The following is a 26,661-nucleotide window of genomic DNA, read 5'->3' on the forward strand; positions in this document are numbered from 1 at the left end:
AACTTGCTGGCATATTGAGTGTAGCACCTTAACAGCATCATCTTTTAAAATTTTAAACAGTTCAGCTGGAATACCATCACTTCCACTGGCCTTGTTATTTGCAGTGCTTTCTAAGGCCCATTTGACTTCACTCTCCAGGATGTCTGGCTCAAAGTCAGCAACCACACTACCTGGGGTGTAGGAGACATCCATATCTTTCTGGTATAATTCCTCTGTGTATTCTTGCCACCTCTTCTTGATGTCTTCTGCTTCTGTTAGGCGCTGACTAGGGTTGCCATATTTCAAAAAGTAAAATTCCTAACACCTGCAAAAGTGGGTGTCAGGAATTTTACTTTTTGAAATATGGCGCTCTCTTTTTTTAGGAAGACCCCAGAATTGCTGAGCTAAACCCACCAGAATTGTTAAGGCTTTGGGGGGGACGAACCCAAATTGTTGAGGAAACCTAAACCCCAAAACAGTGATTTTTAAGCTTTTCGGGGCGGTTTCCGCTGCTTTTCCCATTCCGTTGCCACACATCCGGGTTTCCCAATTCGGCAAAATTCCCCCCACGCCATTTTTGCACCCGAAAACCAGGACAGGCTAGGAATTTCTCCTGACGCAGCAGGGCGAGCCTAGCAGAGCCCCGGCGCGAGCCAACACATGTACCAATGACCCTCCTCCCTGACACGCAACCCTGGCACTGCCTTGCCATAGCTCCTCCCCACGGGCAGAGGCCGCTGTGGGCGATGCCGAGGCCTACCCGCACCCCTTCTTCCGCCTCGCTTGGGCCGCTCTAGCAGCCCGTGGCGCTGGAGGAAGCGAGCGGGGGAGGGGGAGCCAGGCCGCGGCGTGAGGGGACCACCGCGAGGAAGAGGAGGAGGAGGAAGAAGCGGCGGCGGCGGGGCGGCTGAGCGGGGGCGGGCCTCCCCGTCGCCCCGGCCCAGGCGTCCAAGGACGGCGGGGGCAGCATGGCCGCCAGCCTATGGATGGGAGACGTGAGTGAGCCAAGGGCCGCGGCGGCGGCGGGGCGAAGTTTGGTGGGCGGCGGAGGGAGGGGACGGGCGGGCGGGCGACGCCCACCGCTGTCTGTGCCGCAGGGCGCGCTTCCCTCCCTTTCCCGCACGCTCCGCTGCAGTTTCCTCAGCCTTGCCTTCCATTGGATGCTCTTCGCGGGCAGAGCCTTATTTGCGCCGCGGCCTTTCCCCCCAGCGGACGTTTCCCCTAAATCTGCAGGCGCCTGCAGAGGAGGCTGCGTAGTAGCCCCGCCGAAGATTAGGCCGTAATAAATGGTTTCGAGGCGCCTTGATGGTATCTCAGCTCTGCTCAAAGTAGACCCGTGAAAGCCTGAGTTAACACCTCCTGCCCGCGAATTTCTGCGGGTCCACTTGGGAGGGTGCAATCCTTTCTGCTGCGGGGTGGAGGAATCGTTTTCTCACCATCGTCGTCGTCTCAAGCTTTATAAGGTGCCACAAGGACACTGGTGCTGCCAGTGATGGGCTTACATACAGTATAGGCTAAACAAGGTATAGATTAGGGCCCCAATCTCTTGGGGGCCCCCAAAAAAATTAAAGGGAAAAAACTGGATGTACATTTCCAAAATATAAGATAAAAAAACAAATAAAATAAAACCTACATACAACAAATGTGGTATTTAATGTGGGTTAAAGTCAGGATTCGGTGAAATTAATCTTGAAAAGCACATCAAATTGAATGGGAGAAAAAGCATCACTTTTGACTTCCTCCTTCAGCTCTGTTAGCTTTTCAAGGGAGGAAAAAGTAACCATCCTAATCACCTCCTGACTGAAGGGGCTGTGTGTGCCCCTGTGTGTAGGGTTTTGTGAGCTCCAAGGGCAACACTGCCCATGTTTGCCACCCCTGTGGTACAGTGAATTGTACAAGATTGTGTAAACTACTAGCCTAACATCCATAGGCTACAAAGAATTGCATGCAATGTCATTTTGTGTGTGTGTGTGTGTGTGTGTGTGTGTGTGGCAAAAATCAGTTGCCAGGCCTTGCACTTGCAGAATTTCAGCCATATGCCTCTGTATTCCAGTTGCTTGGAATCACAATTCAGGAAAGTGCTGTTTCACTCAGGTACTGTTTGGGGGATATCTATGGCATTTGGTTGGCCACTGTGAGAACAAGATGCTGGATCAGATGGATCTGATCATTTGTCTGATCCAGCAGAACATTTCTTTATTTTTTCAGTCAAAATGGATAAAAATGACTGGGTAAGTGTGGCAAACTAGGCTAGAAGACACATGTCAGAGCTGCTACCAGGTCCCAGCTCACATAGGACCGCGCCACACAGCGTCCACTTTAAAAGAGTCTTTATTGAGTTACAGGTTTCATTTCCGAACTGCAGCGTGCAGCTCTACACCTTCTGCCCTAGGTCGGCGAAGACCCATCTGAGTCCCCGCCTCTTGCACACCAGCTTAATACCCTAGCCTTGCTCCACCTCCTTCGCCTCTCCCTACGTCTCTGGGTCCTTCTGCCCCCCTGGGACTCCTCCCTTCTACTCTCCTCTGACGCTGACCCCCCTGATCCTTCCGCTTCCTTTCGGCGGGCTTTGGGACCTGGCTCACTCTCCGGGCTGCTTACTGCTCCAGCTTCCGCTGCATTTGAACTTGGCGCGCGCGCCCAACTCTCTACTTTCCTCTTGACCGTTGCCTCGCTCTCTGAGGAGGGCGTGACCACCCCTGACTCGTGCCCTCCCTCCTGCTGACGGCCTCCGGAACCCGATGCCTGGCTGCCTTCCTCCCTGCTGCTCTCAGTCTTGAGCGTGGGTCCCGACTTCCAGCTGCTGCTCTCTGAATCTCCTCTGTTCCCTTCCTCCTGGGGTGTCCCCCCGGATCCCCCCCTTGCTCTGCTCACTGGGGCTCCCTTTTGGGAGTCCTCTGACTCACTGCTTAGGCTTGGAGATCTCGGGTCGTCATCATCACTCATTCTCCCTTCGGCTTCCTCCCCCTCGCTCTCTGTTTCCACCCTTCTCTGCGTCTCTGCTTCTGAACCCCTGACATCCATCCCCCCCTCGAAGCCCCCCCTTCCCCCCTCCCCGCTGTCAGGTGTGGGTGCTGGGTGCTCCATCATCATGGGAGGGAATGCTGGATACAGGTCGCTCCCCGTGGGTGGCCGCCAACTGAAGACCTCCGAGTCTTCCCCCTCGCGGTCGTCGACGTTGACTTGTCGCTCTTCCATCTCTGTACCGCCGTGCTCGAACCCGAGGTCCTCCCCGAACACGTCCATGTCAGTCTCTGCGTCGGTCGCTCGACCTGGCATCTCCAGCCACTTCCTGCGCCATTGCTCCTCTGGTCGATCGTCCCACCAATACGAGTTGCCTGATGCCGAACCTGCCGGTGAACCTTCTGGGGAACGGGTGCTCCGTGCGGGTTCCCCTTCTGAGTCGAATCCATGGAACGTGCTGGAAGAAAGTGTGGGTGTGAACAACCAGTCGTCGAAGAAGCTCGCTGGCATGGGTTTGTGTGGGAAGAGGGCATGAAACTCGTCCTTGAGCAGGGGTTCCTCCAAAGCGTAGTCTGGTACCCAGCTATTGGCGCTGGCCCGGGTGCCCTCTCTGGCTAAGAGGTATTCGACTCCCTCTTCCCCCCATCTGGAGTCCAAAATCTCCGTGACCTCGTTGATGTGGTCCTGGTGCTTCACCTCCCGCGTCTCCGTCCGTTCCCGGAGCGGACTTGGCGCCATCCCTGGCTCCTGGAACCTGTGAGGTGCCTTGTAGGGAGTGAGCACCGACCTGTGGAACACCGGATGCATTCTGGAACCCTCCGGCAGCGCCAGTCGGAAGGCTACCGGGTTGATCTGCGCTTCGACTTGGTACGGACCGATCTGCTTGTGCCCCAACTTCTTCTTGGCAAGTGACTTGGTCGGCACTGCGTGGGCTGCCAACCAGACCCAGTCTCCCACTTGGATCACTTCGCCAACCCGCCTGTGCTTGTCAGCTTGCACCTTGTAGGCGTGCTTAGCTAGCTCCAGCTGCCGTCTGAGTTGATCGTGGACCGCCTGCAGCTCTGACGCGAACGCGTCCGCCGTCTGTGGTTCTCCTTCCCCCACTCTCTCCAGTCCCGGGAAGGTTCTGGGATTCCTCCCATTGTTGGCAAAGAACGGCGTCACTCCTGTGGACACGTGCTTCGTGTTGTTGTAAGCGAACTCGGCTAGCGGCAGGTAATCCACCCACGTCGCAGGCTGTTGATTGGCATAGCATCTCAGGTACTGCTGCATGATGGCATTGACCCTCTCTGCTTGCCCGTTGGTCTGCGGGTGTCTTGCTGATGCCAGATTGACCTTGACATTTAGAAAACCCATCAGCTTCTGCCAGAAAGACGAGATGAACTGGCGTCCGCGGTCGGACAGGATAGACCGTGGCAGGCCATGCACTTTGAACACGTGATCTATGAACAGTTTGGCGGTTTGTTCCGCCGTGGCCACCTTCGCACACGGAATGAAATGTGCCATCTTGGTGAACAAGTCCACCACCACTAGCACAGCTGTCTTGCCTCTCGAGCTGGGTAAATCCGTCACAAAGTCCAGGGCCACCCTCTCCCACGGTTCAAACGGTGTTTGCAGCGGTTCTAACAGTCCCGCCGGTGGTCTGTGTACCGGCTTGGCCCTCTGGCAGGTGTCGCACCTCGCGACGTAGTCCGCGACCTCCCCTCTCAGCCTGGGCCACCAGAAGTCTCTCGCGACTAATTCCATCGTTTTCTCTGTGCCAAAGTGACCGGCCGTGGGTGCGTCGTGCAACTGTTGCAGTACCTTGGCGCGAAGGTCGTCTCCTGGTACATAGACAGCCCCTTTGCGTAGGAGCAAGCCGTCCCGCACCTGGAACTCGTCCGTGGTAGCCGTGCCTCTGAGCAGTTCCGCCATCTTGTCTTGCGCGAATGAGTCGTCCCGCAATGCACGTCGCACCGCATCCAGGTCTACTGTAGCTGAGGCACACGCCCACGCCGTCGGTGCGAAGATGTGCATGGCCGCCGCTGGCGTCACCTCTTCTAGGTATTGCGGTTTTCGGGACAGTGCATCCGCCATGATGTTGGTGTCGCCTGGGACGTACTCTATTCGGAAATTGAAGTCAGCAAAGAACTCCGCCCAACGTATTTGCCTCTGGTTCAGGAACTGAGCCGTGCGCCAGTGCTCCAGATTCTTGTGGTCCGTGCAGACCTGCACCGTGTGCTTGGCGCCGATTAGGAAGTGCCTCCACGCCTTGAAAGCTGCATGAATGGCCAGCAACTCCCTGTCCCAGATGGTGTAGTTCTGCTCCGACTTGCTGAGCTTTCTGGAGTAGAACGCTCCCGGCCGCCACACCCCCTGCGGGTCTCGCTGCAGCAGGACAGCTCCCACGGCTCTGTCTGACGCGTCTGTCTCTACCCTCAACGGTTTACTGGGGTCGATATGCAGCAGTTGCTTCTCCGATGCGAAGAGCTGCTTGAGCGCTTGAAAGGACTGTTCCGCCTGCTCCGTCCAGATGAATTTCTTTTGTTTGGAGCTGAGCGTGTCCGTAATTGCTGCCGTCTGCATCGCGAACCCCTTGATAAACTTGCGATAGAAGTTGGCGAAGCCGACAAACCGCTGGACCTCCTTCCGGTTGCGCGGACTCTTCCAATCCAATACCGCACGAACCTTGGTGCTGTCCATGGCTATCCCCTTGTCCGACAACTTGTATCCCAGGAAATCCACCTCCGTCGTGTCGAACTGGCACTTCTCCAGCTTGGCGTACAGTCTATGCTGTTGCAACCTGCTGAGCACCTCCCTCACGTCTCGGTCGTGAGCTTGCTGCGAGTCAGAGAAAATCAGGATGTCATCCAGGAAGCAGACGCATGTCTTGTAGAGGAGTCCCTCCAACACGTGATGCATAAAAGCTTGAAAACAGTGAGAGCCATTTTGTAATCCAAAGGGCATAACTCTGTATTCGTAGGTGCCCAGCGGTGTGAACATGGCCGTCTTCCACTCATCGCCCTCCCGCATGCGGATGAGATTGTACGCCCCTCGCAGGTCCAACTTGGTGAACACGCGTCCCTTGCGCACCGTCGCGAGGAGGTCGTCAATCCTGGGCATGGGGTAATCAGACGGTTTGGTCATCTGGTTCAAAAGGCGGTAGTCCACAACGAGTCTTTTTTGGGGCGTGTCTTTCTTTTTCACGAAGAAAACGGGACTGCCCCCCACTGCCTTGGACTCTCTGATGAAGCCACGCTCCAGATTATGCTCGATGAACTGTTTGAGTTCCTGCATTTCATCTTCAGACATGGAGTATAGCCGCCCCTTCGGCAGCGTCGCCCCCGGTAGGAGGTCAATCTTGCAGTCATATGGCCGGTGAGGGGGTAGCTTGTCCGCCTCCTTCTCGCAGAAGACCTCCAAAAAGCTCGCGTATTTGTGGGGGACCGCTTGCAACGTTCCCAACTGCAGTTGTGATTCCTCCTCCTCTCCCTCCCGTCGGGGCAGGATGCAGTGTTCTGCGCAATAAGAGGAGCCGAAGATCAGTTGTCTCTGGTACCAAGCCAGTGTCGGACTGTGCCTGTCCAGCCAACTCATGCCCAACACAATGGGCGTGTCCGACAGTTGGGTGACATTAAAACTGATGACTTCCCTGTGGTTGCCAAGGCGCATCACCATCGGTGGCGTCTGCTTCACCACCTGCCCCCCTAGCAACTCTCTGCCATCCACCGTGACGACTTGCAGGGGCAGAGTGGCAGGCAATAGCTGTATAGCGTGCTGCTCCACAAAGCTCTGCGCTATAAAGTCTGCGTTGCTTCCAGAATCCACAGAAAGCGGCACTTCGATAGTGACGCCGTCGGGTAGCTGGAGAGATGCTGTGAGCTGCACTACTGGTTTGGGTGGGAGGGGATCCGTGGGTTGCAATATCGCTGGGGACTGCTTCACAGATGCGTCTGGCTGGGCCCCAGTGCCTCCGTCTCCAGCCAGACATCGTCGTTTCCCTGCTGTGGTTCTCCTTGCTGCGTTGCTGCAGTCACCATTGCTGAGGCTGCAGTGTGCTTGTGGAGCCTCCGGGGACACTCCTTCGCCAAATGGCCTGGATCCTCGCAGATGTAACACTTCCTGTTCCCTCTAGGAGGCTTCGCTTTCACTGCTGCCGGTGCTAGGGCTCTGGCTGCTGACTGAGCCCTTGCACCTCCAACCTCCATCGGTTCCCCTCCCCCTCCTGGCGGAGGTGTGGATTGCGCACGCGCTGCTTCCCTCGGAACGAAAGAGAAACTTCTCGCTGCTTCGCGCCCTCCACGTCCTTCATCTCTGCACCATGGACGTTCTTCCAGCCTCACCCCCACAGTCAGCGCCCTTTGGACCACCTCCTGCGTGCTTCGGGGCCTCTCCCCCCTTGCAATTTCATCCTTAACCGCAGAACTTAGACCCTCCCAGAAGAGGTCTCTGACAGGGGGCGAATCCCGATCCCATTCTAAAGCACTGACCAGCGCAAAAAATCGGGCGTGATACTGCCGGACGCTCGCCCTCCCTTGTTTTAGTCCATGAATCTCCCGTCTGGCAAGATCCACATCAATAGTAGACAAAAAACACGCATCCATCGCTTTGATAAAGGCATCTGCATTCTGAAGCGCCGGATCTTTATCCCTCCACAAATTGCGCAGCCAGGCTTTGGCATCCCCATGCAAATGGGACAATATGAACCCCACCTTCTCTTCCTCATCTCTAAAGTCTTTTGCCAGCAGTTGCAGTGCGCACATTACGTCTGCTCTAAAATTAGGGTACTGTTGCAAAGTCCCATCGAAGTGAGCCACAAGCCCTCCTGCTCTCCGTGCCAATCCCACGCCCTCCGGTCTGGTTCCCGGTTGCCCTTGCTTAACAAGCATCTCAAACCTGGCGTGTAGGTCTCTGTAGGCGGCTGTAGTCTCCTCCTCCCGTTTCTTGGAAGCCAATACCTCTGAGGACAACTGGGTCACTGCCTCTTGCAGCGCGGAGATCCTCTGTTCTTCCGTCATCTTGCTAACCTTTGTGAGCTTGCTTACAGACACCCCTCTTCCTCCCCTAGCGGCTTCTGCTCCCGCTGCGAGGTTTCAGGTTTCTGAAGCTTTGATGGGATGGGTCTTACTGTCAGAGCTGCTACCAGGTCCCAGCTCACATAGGACCGCGCCACACAGCGTCCACTTTAAAAGAGTCTTTATTGAGTTACAGGTTTCATTTCCGAACTGCAGCGTGCAGCTCTACACCTTCTGCCCTAGGTCGGCGAAGACCCATCTGAGTCCCCGCCTCTTGCACACCAGCTTAATACCCTAGCCTTGCTCCACCTCCTTCGCCTCTCCCTACGTCTCTGGGTCCTTCTGCCCCCCTGGGACTCCTCCCTTCTACTCTCCTCTGACGCTGACCCCCCTGATCCTTCCGCTTCCTTTCGGCGGGCTTTGGGACCTGGCTCACTCTCCGGGCTGCTTACTGCTCCAGCTTCCGCTGCATTTGAACTTGGCGCGCGCGCCCAACTCTCTACTTTCCTCTTGACCGTTGCCTCGCTCTCTGAGGAGGGCGTGACCACCCCTGACTCGTGCCCTCCCTCCTGCTGACGGCCTCCGGAACCCGATGCCTGGCTGCCTTCCTCCCTGCTGCTCTCAGTCTTGAGCGTGGGTCCCGACTTCCAGCTGCTGCTCTCTGAATCTCCTCTGTTCCCTTCCTCCTGGGGTGTCCCCCCGGATCCCCCCCTTGCTCTGCTCACTGGGGCTCCCTTTTGGGAGTCCTCTGACTCACTGCTTAGGCTTGGAGATCTCGGGTCGTCATCATCACTCATTCTCCCTTCGGCTTCCTCCCCCTCGCTCTCTGTTTCCACCCTTCTCTGCGTCTCTGCTTCTGAACCCCTGACAACACAGATTCAAATCATCGACAAAACTTTTAAGGAATCTTGAGCCAGTAAGTGCCTTGCAGGATTGCTGTGGGAATTAGAAAGGGCCTTGAGTGGAAGACATGGGGTAATAATTGTGATGATATTGATTAGATTTTGGGACTACCTAAAGGGAGGATTTTACATGGAAGTAGTGTTGAGCTGAGAATAGTTTAGATCTACATGCACATGGATTATCTGGAGTTTACATGACGGACATCATTGTGGTTAGAAACCTCTGCACACTCAACTTTGGAGTGATTCCAACTGAACTCAGTGCGACTTACTTGAGTAAACATGCATAGGATGGTACTGTAACTCACTGCCAGAAGATGTGATGGCCTAGGCTTCATTGGCTTTAAATGGGGATTGTTGCCTTCTTGGACTGAGTGGACTCTTGGTCTGATCCAGCAGGGCTCTTCATTTGTCCTTACGAGTAAGTGGTTCTTGGAATGGGGAGTGTAGGGTCCTTGTAGGTTTAGTGACATTCCTTCCTCTCCCAAATACCTTGCAAATCTTGTAACATTATGAATTGTCAAGTATGCCAACAAAAGCCCTAATATGTTCATACTGTTTTTTGTCTGCAGTGACACTGCGGCACTCCTGATGTTGACGGACAAAACTCGCATCATCCCTGACCACCAGCCATGCTGGCTGGGGCTGATGGGAGTTGGAGTCCAACATTGTATGAAAGGACATGCATTCCACATCCCTGTTGTACTATATGGACCAATTTGACCAGGAACCTTACAGATACCTTGTGCCTTCCATCAGTGTACCGCTTTACTTTATTTGCTTAGCTTGTAATCAAGTTTGCTGTGCTCCGAGAGCGCAAAGCTGCTGCAGGTTTACTAACCTCCCTGTTCCTAGCCATCTTGTGCCTCCCTGCATAGAGTTACTTCCTTCACACTTTAGCACACGTCATTCTGATAACTGGTGTACACATGCACACCTCCTTAGGCTCTGTTGCCTACAGGCCACAAGGTGCCACTTGCCTTTTTAAAATGCTTCTTAATTTTGTACAGATCTTTCTGTATGGCTGCATTACCTTACTTTCTCTTTTTTTCTTTTCCCTCTGTAGCTGGAGCCGTACATGGACGAGAATTTCATTTCTAGAGCCTTTGCTACTATGGGAGAGCTAGTTCTGAGTGTAAAAATCATTCGGAATAGGTTGACAGGGTATTTATCTGTATTTTGTGTACTACTCACCTGGTATGCATGTTGAGGGTGGGGTGGGGTGTTTCACAATACACATACAGACAAAACCTGTGTTCCTGGAGTTAAGATCGGGATACAGATTGTTTGAACATATGTTTTGAGCTGCTCACCTCCTATTTGTCTATGGCTAAATGCTGCCACATAATTTGTGAAGCCAAGAATGCCTTATTTTGGGGATGACCTACTGTTCAGGGCAGAGGTGGGGAACCTGTAGCCGTCCAGATGTTGTTGGATTCTAGCTCAGATCAGTCCCAGGCAGCATGGATCAGAACAGTTGTAGTCCAGCAGTCTATGTATGCCAACACATTTCCCACCCATGTGTGTGTTGTGTGTTCATGCATGAGAAAGAGATGGGTCATGAGTAATCAATAACATTGATTAAAAAAACCTTAAATCAAAACAATAACCACACAAACCTATTGAAACAGATATAAAATTTGACTGGTCATTAAATTCAAAGTTAGGATCATACAGATAGTAAAAAAAATGAAATGGCAGAAGATACTAAAATAGCACATCCCAGGTTATGACTTTTAAGAATTTTAGTAAATAAAATAGTTTTAATCTGGTGCTTAAATGAGTCTAGCACAAGTGCCTTCCTAACTTGTTCTGGAGAGGTTACTACACAAATAGCATGGTAGTATGAAAACACTATCCTATTGGTCATCAATTGAAAGGTTCATAGAAATGAAGCATAGCATTTTTCACTAGTCAGTTCAAAACTAATGTCTTATTAAATGTTTCCTTTCTTGTTTCTTTTCTTCCAGGATTCCAGCAGGCTATTGCTTTGTAGAATTTGCTGACTTGGCCACTGCAGAAAAATGTTTACATAAAATCAACGGGAAACCTCTTCCTGGTGCCACACCAGTAAGTAAATCACTGTCATTCTCTGCTAGGCACGTTAATGGATGGTCAATTTAACAGGACACCCTTGGAAAAAAGAGTGTTCCTTGTAATGAGAGCAGCCAGAAATCTCTCTCTGCCACTTTATGTCTTACTGCAGATATTATAATGGAGTAAGGAACGCTTTGATCTTCCCACTTTGAAAGCATTTACATGGTAGACCAATGGATGTTAAAATGCTGCATGAATATATTCCTAGAAGCTTAGCCCTTAAATTTGGTATTCAAGATTAAGAGCTCATATAATCTCAGAGTGAGGTTTGGATGAATGTGTTTTATTTGTATTGTGCTTCTTGCTCTTTGTAACATTTCATGTTGTTCGGGGATTCTCAGTCTGCTGTAGGAAAGGCTGCCAAAATTTCCATATGATGATGCTCAGTTGCCTAATAACCTGTATGTTGAAGCTGTGTTGAATATTTCCACAGGAGTGTGTGTGTGCCTTTTCCTAATGAGCTGTAAACTGAAATGTGGAGGGCATACATGTACTCAATTTCTTTCTCTCTCTTTTTTTAACTGTTTCAGACAAAGCGATTTAAATTAAACTATGCCACATACGGAAAGCAGCCTGACAACAGGTAAGTCAAATACTATGAAAACTTATCAAATGTTTGCCAAAGCATCTGCACTGTCATTGTTGAAGGATGATAGTTTCCTGTTGTATAGAGTTTCTATTAGGCTCAATTCTATCTTGCAAAGAATTCCTTAACAAATAAGATTTGCCTAGAAAGTATACCTGCTAAAAATGCATTAAATAATCATTAAATGTTTCATACAAACCTTAAAATAAGTAAAAACCGCTTTACTTATATGTATCTCTAAGAATTATAATCTTTTTTGCCACTGGACTTGTTTAATAACAACAACAACAACAACAATAATTTTATTATTTCTACCCTGCCCATCTGGCTGGGTTTCCCCAGCCACTCTGAGCGGCTTCCAACAGAAGGTTAAAAATACATAAAATGACTTGTTACTTAAGACAAGAAAATTTGAAAGTGAAGGCAAGTAGTTAAGTCAGTCATATCAATTTAATTTGCCAGCTTGCGCCCATCATTAGTTTTACAGAAAAATAAAAAGAGTGTCCCATGACTTCATTTTCCTAATGACCAATTCATCATTAATGGTGTTGTATTATTACTATTCTCAAGCTGCTTTTATTTTCCTCTTTAGCCCAGAATATTCACTATTTGTAGGAGATCTATCCCCTGATGTAGATGATGGGATGATATATGAGTTCTTTGTAAAAGTGTACCCATCATGTAGGGGCGGCAAAGTTGTCGTGGACCAGACGGGAGTTTCCAAGTAAGCTGCTTCTTTCTGCATTTGGTACTGAATGGAGGTGGGATGGGGAAAGTATCTAATGCAAAGAGGTTTTTACTGCCCATAAATTAGTAAAGAGGAATGGGATTCTGATTATTTTGCATTAAGTGCTCACATACTAACAAAGGGGAAGGGAAGGGAAATAAACTTGTGTAAATATAAAAAATACTCATGTTTTATTTTACTTGGTTCATAAATGATGGTGTTAAGGCTTCTGTTTTGTGTGTGTTTTTAGTATATCACTACAAACTGTTCTGATTATGCCATGTTTATTGGAGTGGCCTGAGAGACAGTTAAAATAATGTGTTTGTATCACTTCTTATGCACAAGCTGTTTCAGTCAGAAGCATTTAAGGTTAGATGAAGTCACACTGATATTTTTCCTGGATCAGCAACTTAAGTGTAGGGCAGTCCCAGCTTATGCAAATACAAGAGCATTTAACAGCAATAACATGTAGATTGGGTGCGGTGAACCTTTGGCCCTCCAGATGTTGCTGACCTACAACTCCCCATGGCTCCAGCAAACATGACAAATGGCCCAGGATGATGGCAGCTGTAGTTCAGCAACATCTGGAGAGTCAAAGGTTCTCCACATCTGGTGTGGATGCAGCCCTAGCATCTGCAGGCTGACCTGAAAGTTGTACCCACTCAGTGAATTTCTTGCCGTCTGAACCCAGCAGGTTTCAATCACTGAACTGCCATGTCCATGAATCTTTCAAGATTGCTGTTTTAAAGAAGCTTTCTCCCTTCCTTTGCACACCCTGGGATCCCACTTCATGTTGAGGGAATTCCCAAGCTGCTGAGCTGCTTGTGATAGCTGTCCATTTCTTCCCCCCACCTCCAGTTCTTTAGGACTGAGCCAGGCAGGTGAATTCTCTGCAAATCCTTCCTTTTTAAAGGTATTTTAAAGGGTGGTCCAGCTCCTTGATTCTGACCGAACCTTTGTCTTTTGCCAGAGGCTATGGTTTTGTGAAATTCTCAGATGAATTGGAACAGAAAAGAGCGCTGATAGAGTGCCAGGGGGCTGTTGGCCTTGGTTCTAAACCGATACGCTTGAGTGTTGCCATACCAAAAGCGTAAGTATGCTGCCTTAACTATATGGATAGACAAGTGGAGAGGCTGATGTAATGGAACAGATTAGGGGGTGGGCTGGGAAAAAGATAAGTTTGAGTAAAGGAGATATAGGCCTAATTAAAGAATGCAGAGCAAAGGGAGCAGAGGATAGGAGAGAACTGGCAGGGTGAGGGTGAGAATGAGGGACAGACAGGGGCTAAGGAGAGGATGGGTGCTGTTGGCAAGCGATGAAGAGGAAGCTGGGCTGCTGAGGAGGCTGGCTAAGAATGAGAAAGCCTGTAAGAGTTAGCAGTACAGAAGAGACAATGGGCTGAACCATTACAAATGGCCGCTAGGTCAAGTGCAGTTTTTATAGCCCTAGAGAATATTGGGTTGGTTGGTTGGTTGGTTGGTTGGTTGGTTGGTTGGTTGGTTAGTTAGTTAGTTAAAAGTGTTCTGGTGTTGGAATCAAATCTGTTTCAATAGATATTCTTGTAGATTAAACTTCTTTTTACATACCCTGACATTTTTGTGATTCCCTTCCCCTTCTTCCCAAAGTAACCGTCTGAAGACAGTCGAGTACAACCAGATGTACAACTATAACTATAACCAGTACTACCAACAGTATCAGAACTACTATGCGCATTGGGGATATGATCAGAACACAGGCAGTTACAGCTACAGCTATCCACAGTACGGCTACACACAAAGCACCATGCAGGTAAGCGCTGAGCAAATTTGCAAGCTTGCTCATTTTTATGTCAACGAGATCCTTGAGGCTGCAGTTGCATACCCACTAGGGAGTGAGCCCTATTGCAACACAGTGGGGCATATTCCCAAGTGACATGCATAGAATTATGGAATTATTATTACAGAACGTATGTGCTAAATAAATAATATGATTCCTTGTTTGAAGCAACTATAGTTTATTAATGCCCAAAACAGGCCAAACTAAATCACAGTTTGGCCTGTGTTTGGACATAACAAGCCACAGTTTAAATGAAGAAGCAGATGGCTCTGATTTCTATCTGGCACATGCCAGGAGGGAGTTTTCAAGCCAGACCAAAAAGCATCAGAGCAAATTGAAAACATAATTAAAAAACAGTAAAACAAGCTGTTTCAGCAGGTGAAGACGTGTATAAACCAAGTGAGCTAAGCAAGTCTCCCAGGGAAATATGGTCTGTAATGTTAGATGTGCTTTAAAAAAAAATAATATTCTGGTTCCCTAACCATTTGTCATTCTCCCTGTTGCAGAACTATGAAGAGGTTGGTGAAGATGCATTAGAAGGTAAGTTTGCCTATTGCAATTCTCTGTTAGAAATCAGCATCTGATTCTAAAGCACTCCAGTCAAGAGATGTTCTGGAGCAGCAGAACGGCTGCAGGAATGCAAACAGGAGAGGCAACCTGTTGCCCTTGGCCTAATTTCATGTGGATGGCAGGAAGTGGGGGGAAAGGTGTGGCAGAAAGAGAAAAGGGGGTGGCCCTGTCCATCACCTGTATGTACCTCCTTGAGAAATTACACCTGATAAATTGCAGCCCTTGACAGAATAAAGGTTCCCCACCCCTGACATTTTGTTTTGTCTCACTTCCCTCTCTCAACCCATCACAGTAGGGTTTTGTACTCTCAGTACAGCATAGCTCCCTGTGCAAAATTTTCTGCAGGCTATGTCAGGAGAAAGATCTTTTGTTTCTATTTTGGTGTGATTATGTATCACTTTACCCACAGTTTACCTAAAAGTTCTGCTGTGCAAAATAGAGTGTTAAAAGTGACTTGCTGGTTTTGAGAAGTTTGGGAAAGACAGTTTTTCAAATTCTGACAGGCCAATGGAACAAGGCCTTCCGTGTCATCCGATCAAGGAAATTATTGTTACTGGATTATAAAACCACAGTTTGAAGTTAGTTTAGTATCTTGATTTGTTCCAGAGCTGGTAATCGCAGACAAAATTGGAAACTGGTTAATTAGAGACTTCCTGACTTAATCATAGCTCATGTGGAGGTATGAGCAAAGGAACTGTGCATTCAGCAAAAATGCTCATTCATTCATATTTTGGGTTATGATCTTCTGAACCAACTTGGTTTCCAGATCATAATTTAAGCAATTCACCTTGCTTTCACCTGAGACTCACTCATGTGACTTTTAGAAGCCTCTGAAGGCAGCCCTGCTTAGGGAAAGTTTTTAATGTTTGATGTTTTATCGTGTTTTTAATGTTCTGTTGGGAGCTGCATGGAGTGGCTGGGGAAACCCAGCCAGATGGGCAGGGTACAAATAAATTACAGTGGTACCTCGCAAGACGAATGCCTTGCAAGACGAAAAACGCACAAGACGAAAGAGTTTTCCGTTTTTTGAGTCGTTCCGCAAGACGAATTTCCCTATGGGCTTGCTTTGCAAGACGAAACGTCGAGTTTGTTTCCTTTTTCTTAAAGCCTCTAAGCCGCTAATAGCCGTGCTTCGCAAGACGAAAAAACCGCAAGACGAAGAGACTCGCGGAACGGATTAATTTCGTCTTGCGAGGCACCACTGTATTATTATTATTATTATTATTATTGTTATTATTATTATTATTTAGGCTTCCTTCCTTTTTCAGATCCAATGCCCCAGATGGATGTGGGAGAAGCGAACAAACAGTTCATGGAACAGAGCGAAGAACTCTACGATGCCTTGATAGAATGTCATTGGCAGCCTTTGGACAGTGTCTCTTCAGAAATTCAAGCCATGTAGTTGCCTTGCTAAACACGGCGTCTCCAAGCAACATGCCAGCGTGCCCTGGACTCTAGCCAAGCACACGAAGCCTGCAGCTGGGTTGCCCCCTCTTTTCCTCCAGATCGCTGACTCAGAAGAGTACAGAGGAGGGCTTGCAGCAGTTTCTGTATGTGCTGAGCCGGCAGAGGAGCATTTGTGGTCAAATCTATTCATGATGAAAATAGAACTCAGACACTTAGGTTTTTTTCCTTTTCTTTCTTTCTTTTTTGGGGGGGAGGCGTGTCTTGAGACAGACTTGTTAATCCTTGTCAAGGAGTTGTAATTTATAAACTTTTAAAAACAAGATGGTATGGTGGGAAAAATTTTACTTCCATGTACAATAAAAAAGTATCTTTTACACAAGAGGCAGGTTCTGGTGTTCTCCTCTGTGGTGCAAACAGGACTAGGAGTCACCAGAGATGGTTATAGGTATGTCCTGAGATGGTCATTCTTCTCCTGTCCTGAGAGATTCCCCCTAGAAGTGACTGCAGTGAAACTTTGCTATCTGAGGACAAATTCTTCTTTTTCTAATTCAGGGGTGTTGGCAGATTTTAGCAAACCTGGTTATTTTCAGAGTCGGTTTCAACCTGTTTTAACCTACAACACCATCTTTTGTCAGAAGTTCCAGCTTCAGGCTGCATTGGGAAGTGTCTGAGCTGATGAGTGAGACTTGAATGTACAGTCATTGTTGGCCAGTCTTGCACGTTATTACAGTACAGATTAGAGCAGTCTTTGCTAACCTGGTGCTCTCCAGAAGTTGTTGGACCAGGAACTGCAGTCCTGCAACATCTGGAGGGCCACAGGTTCCCCATCCCCAGTGTAGACAGTATTGAGCTAGGTGGGCCAGTCGCCTGCAGTTTCCTCTGTTTCCTGTGATAAGATATTAGTAATGCCAAGGGCAAATACAAATATATGTATTGATTGGTAGTAGGTAACAGAACAGACAAAAAAGTTCCATGCTTCAGTGATATGGGACCCTGTGGCCCTCCAGATGTTGTTGGACTGTTTGCTGGTGTTGATGGGAGTTGGAGTCCAACAACTTCCAGAAGGCCATAAGCTCAACATCCCTGCTTTAATTTATGGAATTCAGTGACCCAAGTTGTGGTGAGGGCCATAGCCTTAGGCCCCATCTGCACATACATGAGAGCCAATGTGGTGTAGTGGTTAAGAGCGGTAGACTCGTAATCTGGTGAACCAGGTTCGCGTCTCCGTTCCTCCACATGCAGCTGCTGGGTGACCTTGGGCTAGTCACAGTTCTCTGAACTCCCTCAGCCTCACTCACCTCACAGAGTGTTTGTTGTGGGGGAGGAAGGGAAAGGAGAATGTTAGCCGCTTTGAGACTCCTTCGGATAGTGATAAAGCGGGATATCAAATCCAAACTCTTCTTCTTCTACATTTAAACCACTTTAAACAAGTGCTGTCCCCACCCCCAAAAAGGTCCTCGGAACTGTATTTTGTTAAGGGTGCAGAGAATTGTTAGGAGACCCCTTTTTGCTCCACAGAACTACAATTGCCAGAGTTCACTGGGAAGAGGGATTGGCTGTTAAACTACTTTGGAAATTGTAGCTCTGTGGAAGGGTCTTCTAACAACTCTTTGCGGATAGAGTCTGCTGACTAGGAACAGCTCTCCAGCACTTAGGTTTTAGGTTAGGCTAAAAATTAGTAAGTGGCTCAAGGGTCATGTGAGTTTGAGAGAATGCCTCTTCTGAAAAGAGCCCTTCTGGGACAGACATCTACACACAGTTTCCCCACCCCTGAATTGTTTGCTCTATTGACAGCAAATTTGTGCTGATTCATTAATCAACAAAAGTTCCTGTGATTAATTGGTGTAAGATGGCAACCCTAAACTTGCACGCTCCTTACTGGAAATAAGGCCCATTAGGCACAATTGTAAGTCCTACTCTGAGTAGACCCACTGAAATGCATGGGCATGACCAACTTTGGTCCATTAACTTCAAGAGGGTCTGCTCTGAACTTAGGTGGGAACAACCAAGTGGTACTTGCTTCTTCTGCATAAACATGCTTAGGATTGTGCCCTAAGATGACTTCCATTGAGTGACATTTCGTGCTTTAAAAGTGGAGTAAATCTCACTACCGCTAACAGGTACCACTCAAGGGTTGGAGAAGGGCTGTGGCCCATTGTTGGAGTACCTGCTTTGCTTAGAGCAAGTTTCCAAGTTCAGACTTTGGCAACTCCACTTAAAAGGCTGAATCCCTGGAGATCTGCCGCAGGTTCTGTTAAGAGCAGATGTGGGGAACCTTTGGCCTGCTGGATGTTGCTGAACTACGACTCCCACCAACACCAGCAAACATGGTCAATGGATAGGGATAATGGGAGTTGCAGTTCAGCAAGGTCTGGAGGGCCAAAGGTTTCCCACACCTGTGCTAAGAGAGTACTGGGTTTGACGGAACAACCTTCATGTTCTAGCAGGCCATGTTTGAATTAGGCCATAAGGTGTTACCAGAGGGATTGCAGATGAGTGTTAAACAAAGGAAGCTGCCTTATACGGAGACAGACAAATGGTCCACCTAGCTCAGCACTGTTTACACTGACAGGCAGCAGCTCTTTGTATCAGGTGGAGTCACTGTCAGCCCTGTGTGGAGATGCTGGTGATTAAACCTGGGATCTTCTGCATGCAGAACAGATATCCCAGTATCCTCTTCTAAAAACAGCCACAAAGAATGCTGGTAAGCCAAACCCGATGCAATTGTTCTGTGCAGGGCCTTGGGTTTCTGCCTCAATACACTGCTCTGCCACTTTGCTATGGCCCTTAAATCACCTGTTTTGGCTGCAGAAGGTCCCAGCTTAAGTCTCTAACATTTCCAGGTAGGCTTGAGAAATACTCCTTGCCTGAAACCTTGGAGAGCTGCTGCGAGGTGGCACAGACCAGGGACGGGGATCCTGGTGCCTTCCAGATGTTGTTGGACCCCAACTCCCATCTGCCCCTGCCAGCCGTAGCTAATGGTCAGAGCTGATGGGAGTTGTAGTCCCAACAAAAGCGGTCTTAGCGACCCCTAGTCTAAAGAAACCACTGACCTAGATGCGTGAATGGTTTGACTGGCTTATAAGGCAGCTCTCTCTGTTCCTCTTCGTCCAGCAAATCTCGTGGGGGAAATGGAAAAAATATGCAAGAAAAAATGAATGCACCAAAGTGCTCAAGGCAGGGCTTTTGTTCGTGCTGATGTCTGCTACCACTGGGCAAGAGAACATTGGCCTTGTGCGTTTGTTGTGCCTGACTATTAATTTTTTTGTGTCCACAGAGGCGGAAGACGAAAGAAGAACGGCCTTTAAAAAGGCAGCTGCTCAATAAAACTACATCTCCCAAGAGCCTCTGCGACGCCGCTTTTCAAAGGAGCCAATCGGAGACAGCCTTGGTGGGCCGATGCTATAAAAGGCCGTGCCGGAGGGGTGTTCTTTCTTTCTTCCACCCCCTTCCGTTAGCATGTGGTTCGATGGACGGAGGTTAGTAGTTTTCTTTTACCTAAAAAGGGGGGGGGGTGCTATGCAATCGGTCGCCATCCTGCTCTGTTTTGGGGGTGATTCCTATTTGGACTCTTGATAGCGCTACTGGAGGTTTTGTGCTGCCTATTTCGGAGTGGATTTTGAAAGCCAGCCCAGGGGCACGATTGCCAGGCGTGGTTTTTGAGTAGCTGCAATATTGGCGGCTCCCTGCGGCCGCCACCCGCGTAAGAATTCCTGCGCCCCGTGCCTGGCGTGGGCTGGAGATCATGCGGGAAAGGGAGTCGCGCGTGTCTCTTGTCTGCTTCGTTGTAGCCTTAGGATGGGAAGCCCGAAAAGGCGCCGTCGTTGGAGCACACCCCATCCAAGCTTAAAACGGTCCAGAGATGCATTATAAGCTCATCAACTATTTAAACTAAATAAATAGAAATAATATACTACTTTAAGCCCCCGCTCCCCCTCCCGGATTGGTTTAACAAGCAATCCACAATTGCCTGGGAGGTGGGGAGTTGTATCTCTGCAAGGGGAATAGGGTCTTTTAACAACTCTTAAGCGCCCTCAACAAACTACAGTTCCAGGATTCTTTGGGGGAAGCCGGGGCAGTTTAACGTGATCTATTGCTTCTTTAAATGTATAGTGCAGGTGGAGCCTAAAATCTGGCATTTAAAGGGCGAGATTTCTGCATTGCCTGGGGGGGGGGGTTGTTTGGACTAGATGACCCTCGTGGACCCTACCCAAATCTACAGTTTTATGATTCTTTTATTCTAGTCCACAAGCTTGTAGCTGTATTTATTTTGAATGTTTGTTACAATACACACGGTGGAACTGGAGGTGGCGTAAGTTGTTTGGAGCCTAGTGTAGTCTGCTCTTGAGATGATCGGAGGCCTTCCCTAATATGCTCCTTTTTGGCAGGAGATGCTAGGCAAATGGCAGTATCTGCATGGGGCAGCATGCATTCTACATGCATAGAGCAGATGCATGTAAGATCACAGGTGCAATCCTTGGCATCTCGTGTGTGTGTGTGTGTGTGTGTGTATAAAGACTTCATTCTGAAACCCTGCAGAGCAGCTGTCTTATCTGTGTAATAAGTAGTGCTGAGCTAGAACTCTTAATCACTCTGCACCTTTAATGAGCTACAATTCTCAGGATTCTTCGAGGCAAGCCATGTTTAAGGTCATGATCCTGCTTTGAATTCATAGAGCAGATGAGGCCTTTGTTCCTTAAGGCTGCAGATCCTGGGTCTAAAGATTTGTATCATACTGCAGCGTCTGGAAATTCCGATAGAGCAGCTTAAGATGTGCTGTGGTTCCATCCAAGCATTTTACACTCCCCCCCCCCCCAATTTTGCTTTTACTGTATTTTTATTTTGGCTCCTGTCGTTTTCAGTTGGGAAGCTGATGCATAAATGCAGTAGTCTTGTGGGCGGGGAGTGAGAGACTATTTTTCACTGTCTCCCAATTTGCACTGCTTGAATTGTGTGTCAGGGTAACTATTCTGTAGCCACACAGCCATGCTGCCCAACGTTGATAGGCAAGTGCGGGGGGGGGCTTGAATTTTTCAGTATTCCTGTTTTCTCCCCCATGAATTGCTAGTCACACGCAGACACTTCTTTCCTGCCTACTGTGTGCAGTGCTGCCAGCTTCTTAACTGGTTCTCAGAAACTCCTTTTTAAGTTGCAGTTTTGCCATTGCATGGAAATGAACAATATTGCCAGCTCATTGCTGCAGACCACCTTGCTGCCAAGGCATAGTGACAGGGGAAAACCCAAGCTGTTGATGCTCTTTTTACTTTATAGTAGCCTGTTTTTAGATTTGCCATGAGTGTCTTTAAACCTCTTTCGTTGTCCACCAGTATTTCGCTTTCCATTCCTAAGTTGGGAATAGAGTAGTTGTTTTGGACGGCAGTAATCAGGCACCCAAACAACATGGCCAGTCCAACGAAGTTGATGTTGAAGAACCATTGTTGGACTAGGGCCTGGCTGACCAGGGTTCAAATCCCTATTTGGCCCTGAAGCTTACTGCCTGACTTTGGGCTGGTCACTGCCTCTCTGCTTAACCGGCCTCGCAGGGTTGCTGTGAGGATTTAGAGGGTGGAGAACCATTTATGCCACCTTGAGCTCCTTAGAGAAAAAGGCAGGGGGTATAAATGCAATAAATGAATAAGTATTGGGTGCCCAAGGTGGTATTCCTGCAGTTTTTCCTTGTGACCTCATGCTGCTTGTTTTCTGTTTCAGACATGAATGCAGGGCACTGCAGAAAAGACCAGAAATGGTTTGCAGATTGGATTGGCCTTGCTGTCTTGCTGCGCTGAGAATAAAGCAGGTATCACAGCACTGAGCCGTGCCACAGGCCACTGTCTGGGGGAACTGGAGAAGTGCGTGCTTGGCTGGCTTTGCCTTATCCCAGCTTTTCCATCCTGCTGCCTTCCAGATGTTAAATTACAGCTGCTATCATCCCTGATCATGACCCATGCTGCAGGGGGCGGGTGGCAGTTCTAGTCCCAAACAACTGGACGGCACCAGGTTGGGAGCACTGCTTCATTCAGGGATGTCCCCTGGAAAACTTGCATCGATAAAAAGTGTCGTGTATAAAACAATGCTGTTGACAAGATAACAGTAGCAATTCCCCCTTTTGTCTTTGCAGATGACCTGGCCAGCAGGCTGACTGTTCTGATGGCAAGTCTAAACAGGAGCATGCCTTCATTTCCAGTAGGCTAAGTTGGCCCCCACCATTCGCTGTTCTGTCAATACAGGAAGCCCACAACTTACTGGAGAGTTCAAACACATTGGGTTCCATGGTGCGTAAGATTGCCAAAATCTTTTCCCCCAGATTTTCGTTGCGCCCCCCCTTTTTTTTTTTTGCCAAGCACTTAAGCCAGTGGTGGCCAAACTTGGCCCTCCAGCTGTTTTTGGACTGCAATTCCCATCATCCCTAGCTAACAGGACCAGTGGTCAGAGATGATGGGAATTGTAGTCCCCAAACAGTTGGAGGGCCAAGTTTGGCCACCACTGGCTTAAGCTAAATGGCATGTAAGTTGCAGGCTTACTGCATTATATCTTGCTTGTGGGGCTTCTTGAGTTAGTTTGGTTGATGGCTGGAGCAGGGGAGGAGTTTGGTGCAATTTCATCAAACTTTTCCTCTGGAACCAGATGGATAAGGAGCCAACACTTTCCTTTCAACACCCCCTCACGGCCCTATCGAAGCTGTGTCTGCCTCATGTGGCTGATGTAGTCAAAAAGGTGCCAAAAGTAACATTTTTTTCCTTGACGGTCGCTGTTCGGTTTCTTCCCTTATAACTGCCCAGCAACACTTTCAGGAAAATACATATTTGTCATGGTGCTCGAGGGGGGCTGAATTGTGAAATGCATTAGCTATGAATCCAAGGAGAGGGATTGCTTTTTAGATAATGTGACAAACCTTCTGCAGCGAAGAGCCAAGGTGATGATGTGGTTAGAGCAGCCTTCCCCAAGCTGGTGCCCTCCAGATGGACTAGGAACATAAGAAGCTGCTTTATATGGAGTCAGACCCCTGGTCCATCTGGCTTAGTATTATCTGTGTTGACCAGCATAGGCTGTGCCACTGATCTCTGCAAACTGAGATAACAGTTGCAGACCTAGAAAGAACATAATGGGTGTTTTTTACTTAAATTGCCCATGCCTTAATTTCAAACTTTTTATTTATTATTTATTATTGATGTGTGAACAAAGCTAAAGCACACGTGTATATCTAACTCAAGGAAGAAACATGCAAATATTTTTTGCTGCAGTGGGACACTAATTTCTTTCAGCCTTTTAAAAATGAAAATTAAGAATGACATTGACCCTCCCAGAATTATTACTGTAATACAGTGGTACCTCAGGTTACATACGCTTCAGGTTACAGACTCCACTAACCCAGAAATAGTACTTCAGGGTGAGAACAGAAATTGTTCTCCAGCGGCGCATCGGCAGCAGGAGGCCCCATTAGCTAAGTGGTGCTTCAGGTTAAGTACGGACCTCCGGAACGAATTAAGAACTTAACCTGAGGTACCACTGTACTGATGATTTTCATAGCACTGTCAATGTGCATGCTGCTCTGCAAAGTACAGTAAGCTTACAATAAGACAGCCATTGTGGCTTTTAGATGTTCTGGTTTGCAACATTTGTCAGCCCCAGACACCATAGCCATAACTGGAGGGCACTGGTTTGGCAAGGTGGCTGTATAAAGAAGAGTATGTTTATATAAACAAAAGCATTGGGAATGCTTCTCCCATCTCATCTCTGCTCTCCATATCCCTATTAAAGGAATGAGAAGATGGAACGGCACTGGAAGTGTCTTCTCATGGAAGTCTGTGAACTTTGAAGCACCCAGGTAATAAATAAATAAAAAAGCACTTGCTGGTCCAGTCTTTCTCGCCAGGGGTTTGAAGGTTGTGTTGTGATTCTGTAGTATCCTTATCCATTCAGCTTTTTTTTTCTGCTGAGTAAGTGGGCTGCATGTTAAACCAAGAGCTATGGCTTAGCAAATAGCCACAGGATCTCCAACAACATGCAAGAACAAAATGGAAGAGACTTTGGCTTCTCAGGCTTTGTTAGCTGCAGATGTCACTCGACTCTCCTACACAGTTGCTTTCTGGGTGGCATGGACATGTATCTTGGTTTAAAAAAATAAAATAACTACTTTAACCTTTTATATGTTCTTTATTCAAATATTGGGTGTCTCATTATTCAGCAGAGATCATCTGTAACCATTCAGTTCCTAAAAGGGATGTCCTTGTTGTGGTGTGACTCAGCCAGGTTAGCAGCCAATCCTTCAAGGTATTGTATCCTTTTTGCTCCTGATCGTTTGTTGATTTTTATATATTTATAAAATGTCAAGAAGGCCTGAGGTGAATTATTGCAGCTGCCTGTAGCCTCCCTATCCCTTTCCCATCAGATCTGAATACCGATCTTATGGTCAAAAAGGAGGGAAATTAAAATTTAAGTTGGCCCTAGGATCTTTGCTGGGACAAATCCTGCACTGAACTGGGCTGGCTTAAAACAATTTGTTTTGGAGTCCTCAGAATCTCTCAACTGTGCTGGTCCCACAGAATGATACCCAGCAGCTGCCAGTTAGTTGTCTTTAATTTATTTCCTATTTTCCTACTTCAGTGGGTGGTGCATGTGATTATCACTTTATCCTCAGAGCACCCCTGCGGAGTAGCTAGTCTGAGGGCTAGTGATCGGCCTGGACATCTGCTTCATATTTTGAACTTGAGAGCTTTGTTTAGACCAGGCATGTCCAACTCCCAAGAGACTGCAATCTACTCCTAGTATAAAAAAACTGGTAGTGATCTACGCAAGGTGGCAACTGCCCAGAGGAGTTGAGCTGGGGGGGGGGCAAGAGTCATTGAATTTTTGGGGGTGGAGAACAGAGTTTTTGAGCTTTTTTTGAGGGGGGGAGTAGAGCAGCTGCTTTATTGTGATCGCTTTCTGTCATCCTGTGAGCTACCTGGGCCACCCCAGCAATCTACCAGTAGATTGCAATCTACCTGTTGGACATCCCTGGTTTAGACAAGTGAGCAGAGGAAGAAATCATGCCCTATTTTGATTTGCTTCTTTTGATGCAGCCATGCCTGTAGCATAAAGTCGATAAAAGGATTGCAAGGGGGGGTGCATGCCTTTGATAAATCATGTATGTCATCCTAGGATGTATGTCATCCTAGGACTCCAGGTCAATTCCCATCATCATTGGCTGTGCTGGCTGGGGCTGATGGGAATTGTGGTCCCACTCAAGAGTAAGCCCCCTTGAACCTAATGGGACTTGGTTCTGATCACACATCATGATTCAGGATTGCATTGCAAGTTTTCCAGATATATGGCAGGAGTGATGGGAGTGTTGTTACTACTACTACTACTACTACTACTACTACTACTACTACTACTATTGCCATTTTTATTATAGGACTGGAGATGCAGTATGCTGAGCTTCCATTCTCCTCCTGAAGAGCATTCCCATGTGGAACAGGCAGATTCAAAGGCACCCTCAGCAATGTAAGTGCCTATTAACACAACAGTGGGAAAAGAACTTGGTCTTGTGTTAACAACAGTTCGTTGATGGATCTGTTTTAGGCAGGGGTCAGCAAACTTTTTCAGCAGGGGGCCGGTCCACTGTCCCTCAAACCTTTTGGTGGGCCGGACCATATTTAGAAGAAGAAGAAAAAGAAATTCCTATGCCCCAGAAATAACCCAGAGATGCATTTTAAATAAAAGGACACATTCTACTCGTGTAAAAACACAGCTGATTCACTGGCCAGATTTAGAAAGCGATTGGGCCAAATCCGGCCCCCGGACGTTAGGTTGCCTACCCATGGTTTTAAGCAGTGTGTGGTCAACAGCCACCTTGTAGCAGCTTGGGAAGCACGTGTTTGGTCACAAGTGTGGAGTGCAGCAGCAGCACCTCCTGCCTGGTCTGTGATGACTCATTTTTCTAATGGTGACGGCTGGATGAATCCTGCGGATATGGGGCTGAGACCAAGCAGATAACATTGGCGGGGTTCTTTTCCAAAGGGCAAAGTCCATTGGTCTGTTTACTTCCTAGCTGTTGGGAGTGGCGCTCCCAATTCCTTCGTACCTGTTAAGTTTAGTTATTGGTTGGCTTTTTATTGTGGAGTGAAAGAATTGGCAGTTTTTTAGTTTTTAAATTAACGGAAGCTTTCCTTGTAATACGGCAACAGTAGCAGAGATGGGGTGCCATCCTCCCAGCTATCCAGTAGCCACCGTGAACCCATATGCAAGCTGGATTTGCAAGCAATAATATTTTAATTATTATTGCCTAGTTTGTACTGTAGAACTGATTATATGCTTGTTTCCACTTGGAACTTCCTAAGTGTTCTGTGATGTGGATTCTCATCTTTATAGAGGTGTAAATAACAGCAAACTTTTTAAAAAATTCTCCACAAATTAATAAACTTTCACTTCTTTTAGGTCTTCGAAGAGCGCTGAAGAAGTAGTGTCGTAAGCAGAGAAGTTCCTTGAGATTCTCCGTAATTGAAGTGCTTGTTTTTCTGTGATTGTGGAATTAAAGGAATTGTGTTTCATACAATAAGAAAAGTGTTTGTTTGGTTTTTTTGTCGCCTCTTTTGCAAAGTTTAAGCTGGCTTATTCCCAACAACCATAGTTAAGGTT

General features: G+C 47.9%; 2 protein-coding genes across 6 annotated transcripts in view; one reads left to right on the forward strand and one right to left on the reverse strand.

The window, feature by feature from the left end:
• Positions 1 to 1,562, reverse strand: part of LOC309537168 (CCN family member 2-like) — a 29,026-nt gene extending 27,464 nt beyond the window's left edge. Inside the window, exon 1 of the mRNA XM_082231790.1 lies at positions 1,130 to 1,562. The gene's annotated coding sequence lies outside the window, so the exon portion shown is untranslated. The remainder of the gene's footprint in view (positions 1 to 1,129) is intronic.
• Positions 773 to 26,586, forward strand: TRNAU1AP (tRNA selenocysteine 1 associated protein 1). Of its 5 annotated transcripts, none has more exons than XM_082231955.1 (15): positions 773 to 974; positions 9,906 to 10,003; positions 10,810 to 10,909; positions 11,467 to 11,519; positions 12,115 to 12,246; positions 13,220 to 13,339; positions 13,875 to 14,037; positions 14,571 to 14,604; positions 15,903 to 19,520; positions 21,751 to 21,838; positions 22,160 to 22,313; positions 23,800 to 23,866; positions 24,227 to 24,312; positions 25,439 to 25,527; positions 26,461 to 26,586. In XM_082231955.1, the coding sequence occupies exons 1-9, from the start codon at positions 948 to 950 to the stop codon at positions 16,034 to 16,036; spliced, it is 861 nt and encodes a 286-aa protein (XP_082088081.1). In that variant the 5' UTR covers positions 773 to 947; the 3' UTR covers positions 16,037 to 19,520; positions 21,751 to 21,838; positions 22,160 to 22,313; positions 23,800 to 23,866; positions 24,227 to 24,312; positions 25,439 to 25,527; positions 26,461 to 26,586. The 5 variants fall into 5 exon arrangements, with proteins under 5 accessions (XP_082088081.1, XP_082088082.1, XP_082088084.1 ...); XM_082231956.1 differs by having other exon boundaries at positions 24,230 to 24,312; XM_082231958.1 differs by lacking the exon at positions 22,160 to 22,313.
• The last annotated feature ends 75 nt before the right edge of the window (positions 26,587 to 26,661 follow it).

This window comes from Podarcis vaucheri, assembly GCF_965113315.1.
Source record: "Podarcis vaucheri genome assembly, chromosome: 7".
Classification (NCBI taxonomy): domain Eukaryota; kingdom Metazoa; phylum Chordata; class Lepidosauria; order Squamata; family Lacertidae; genus Podarcis; species Podarcis vaucheri.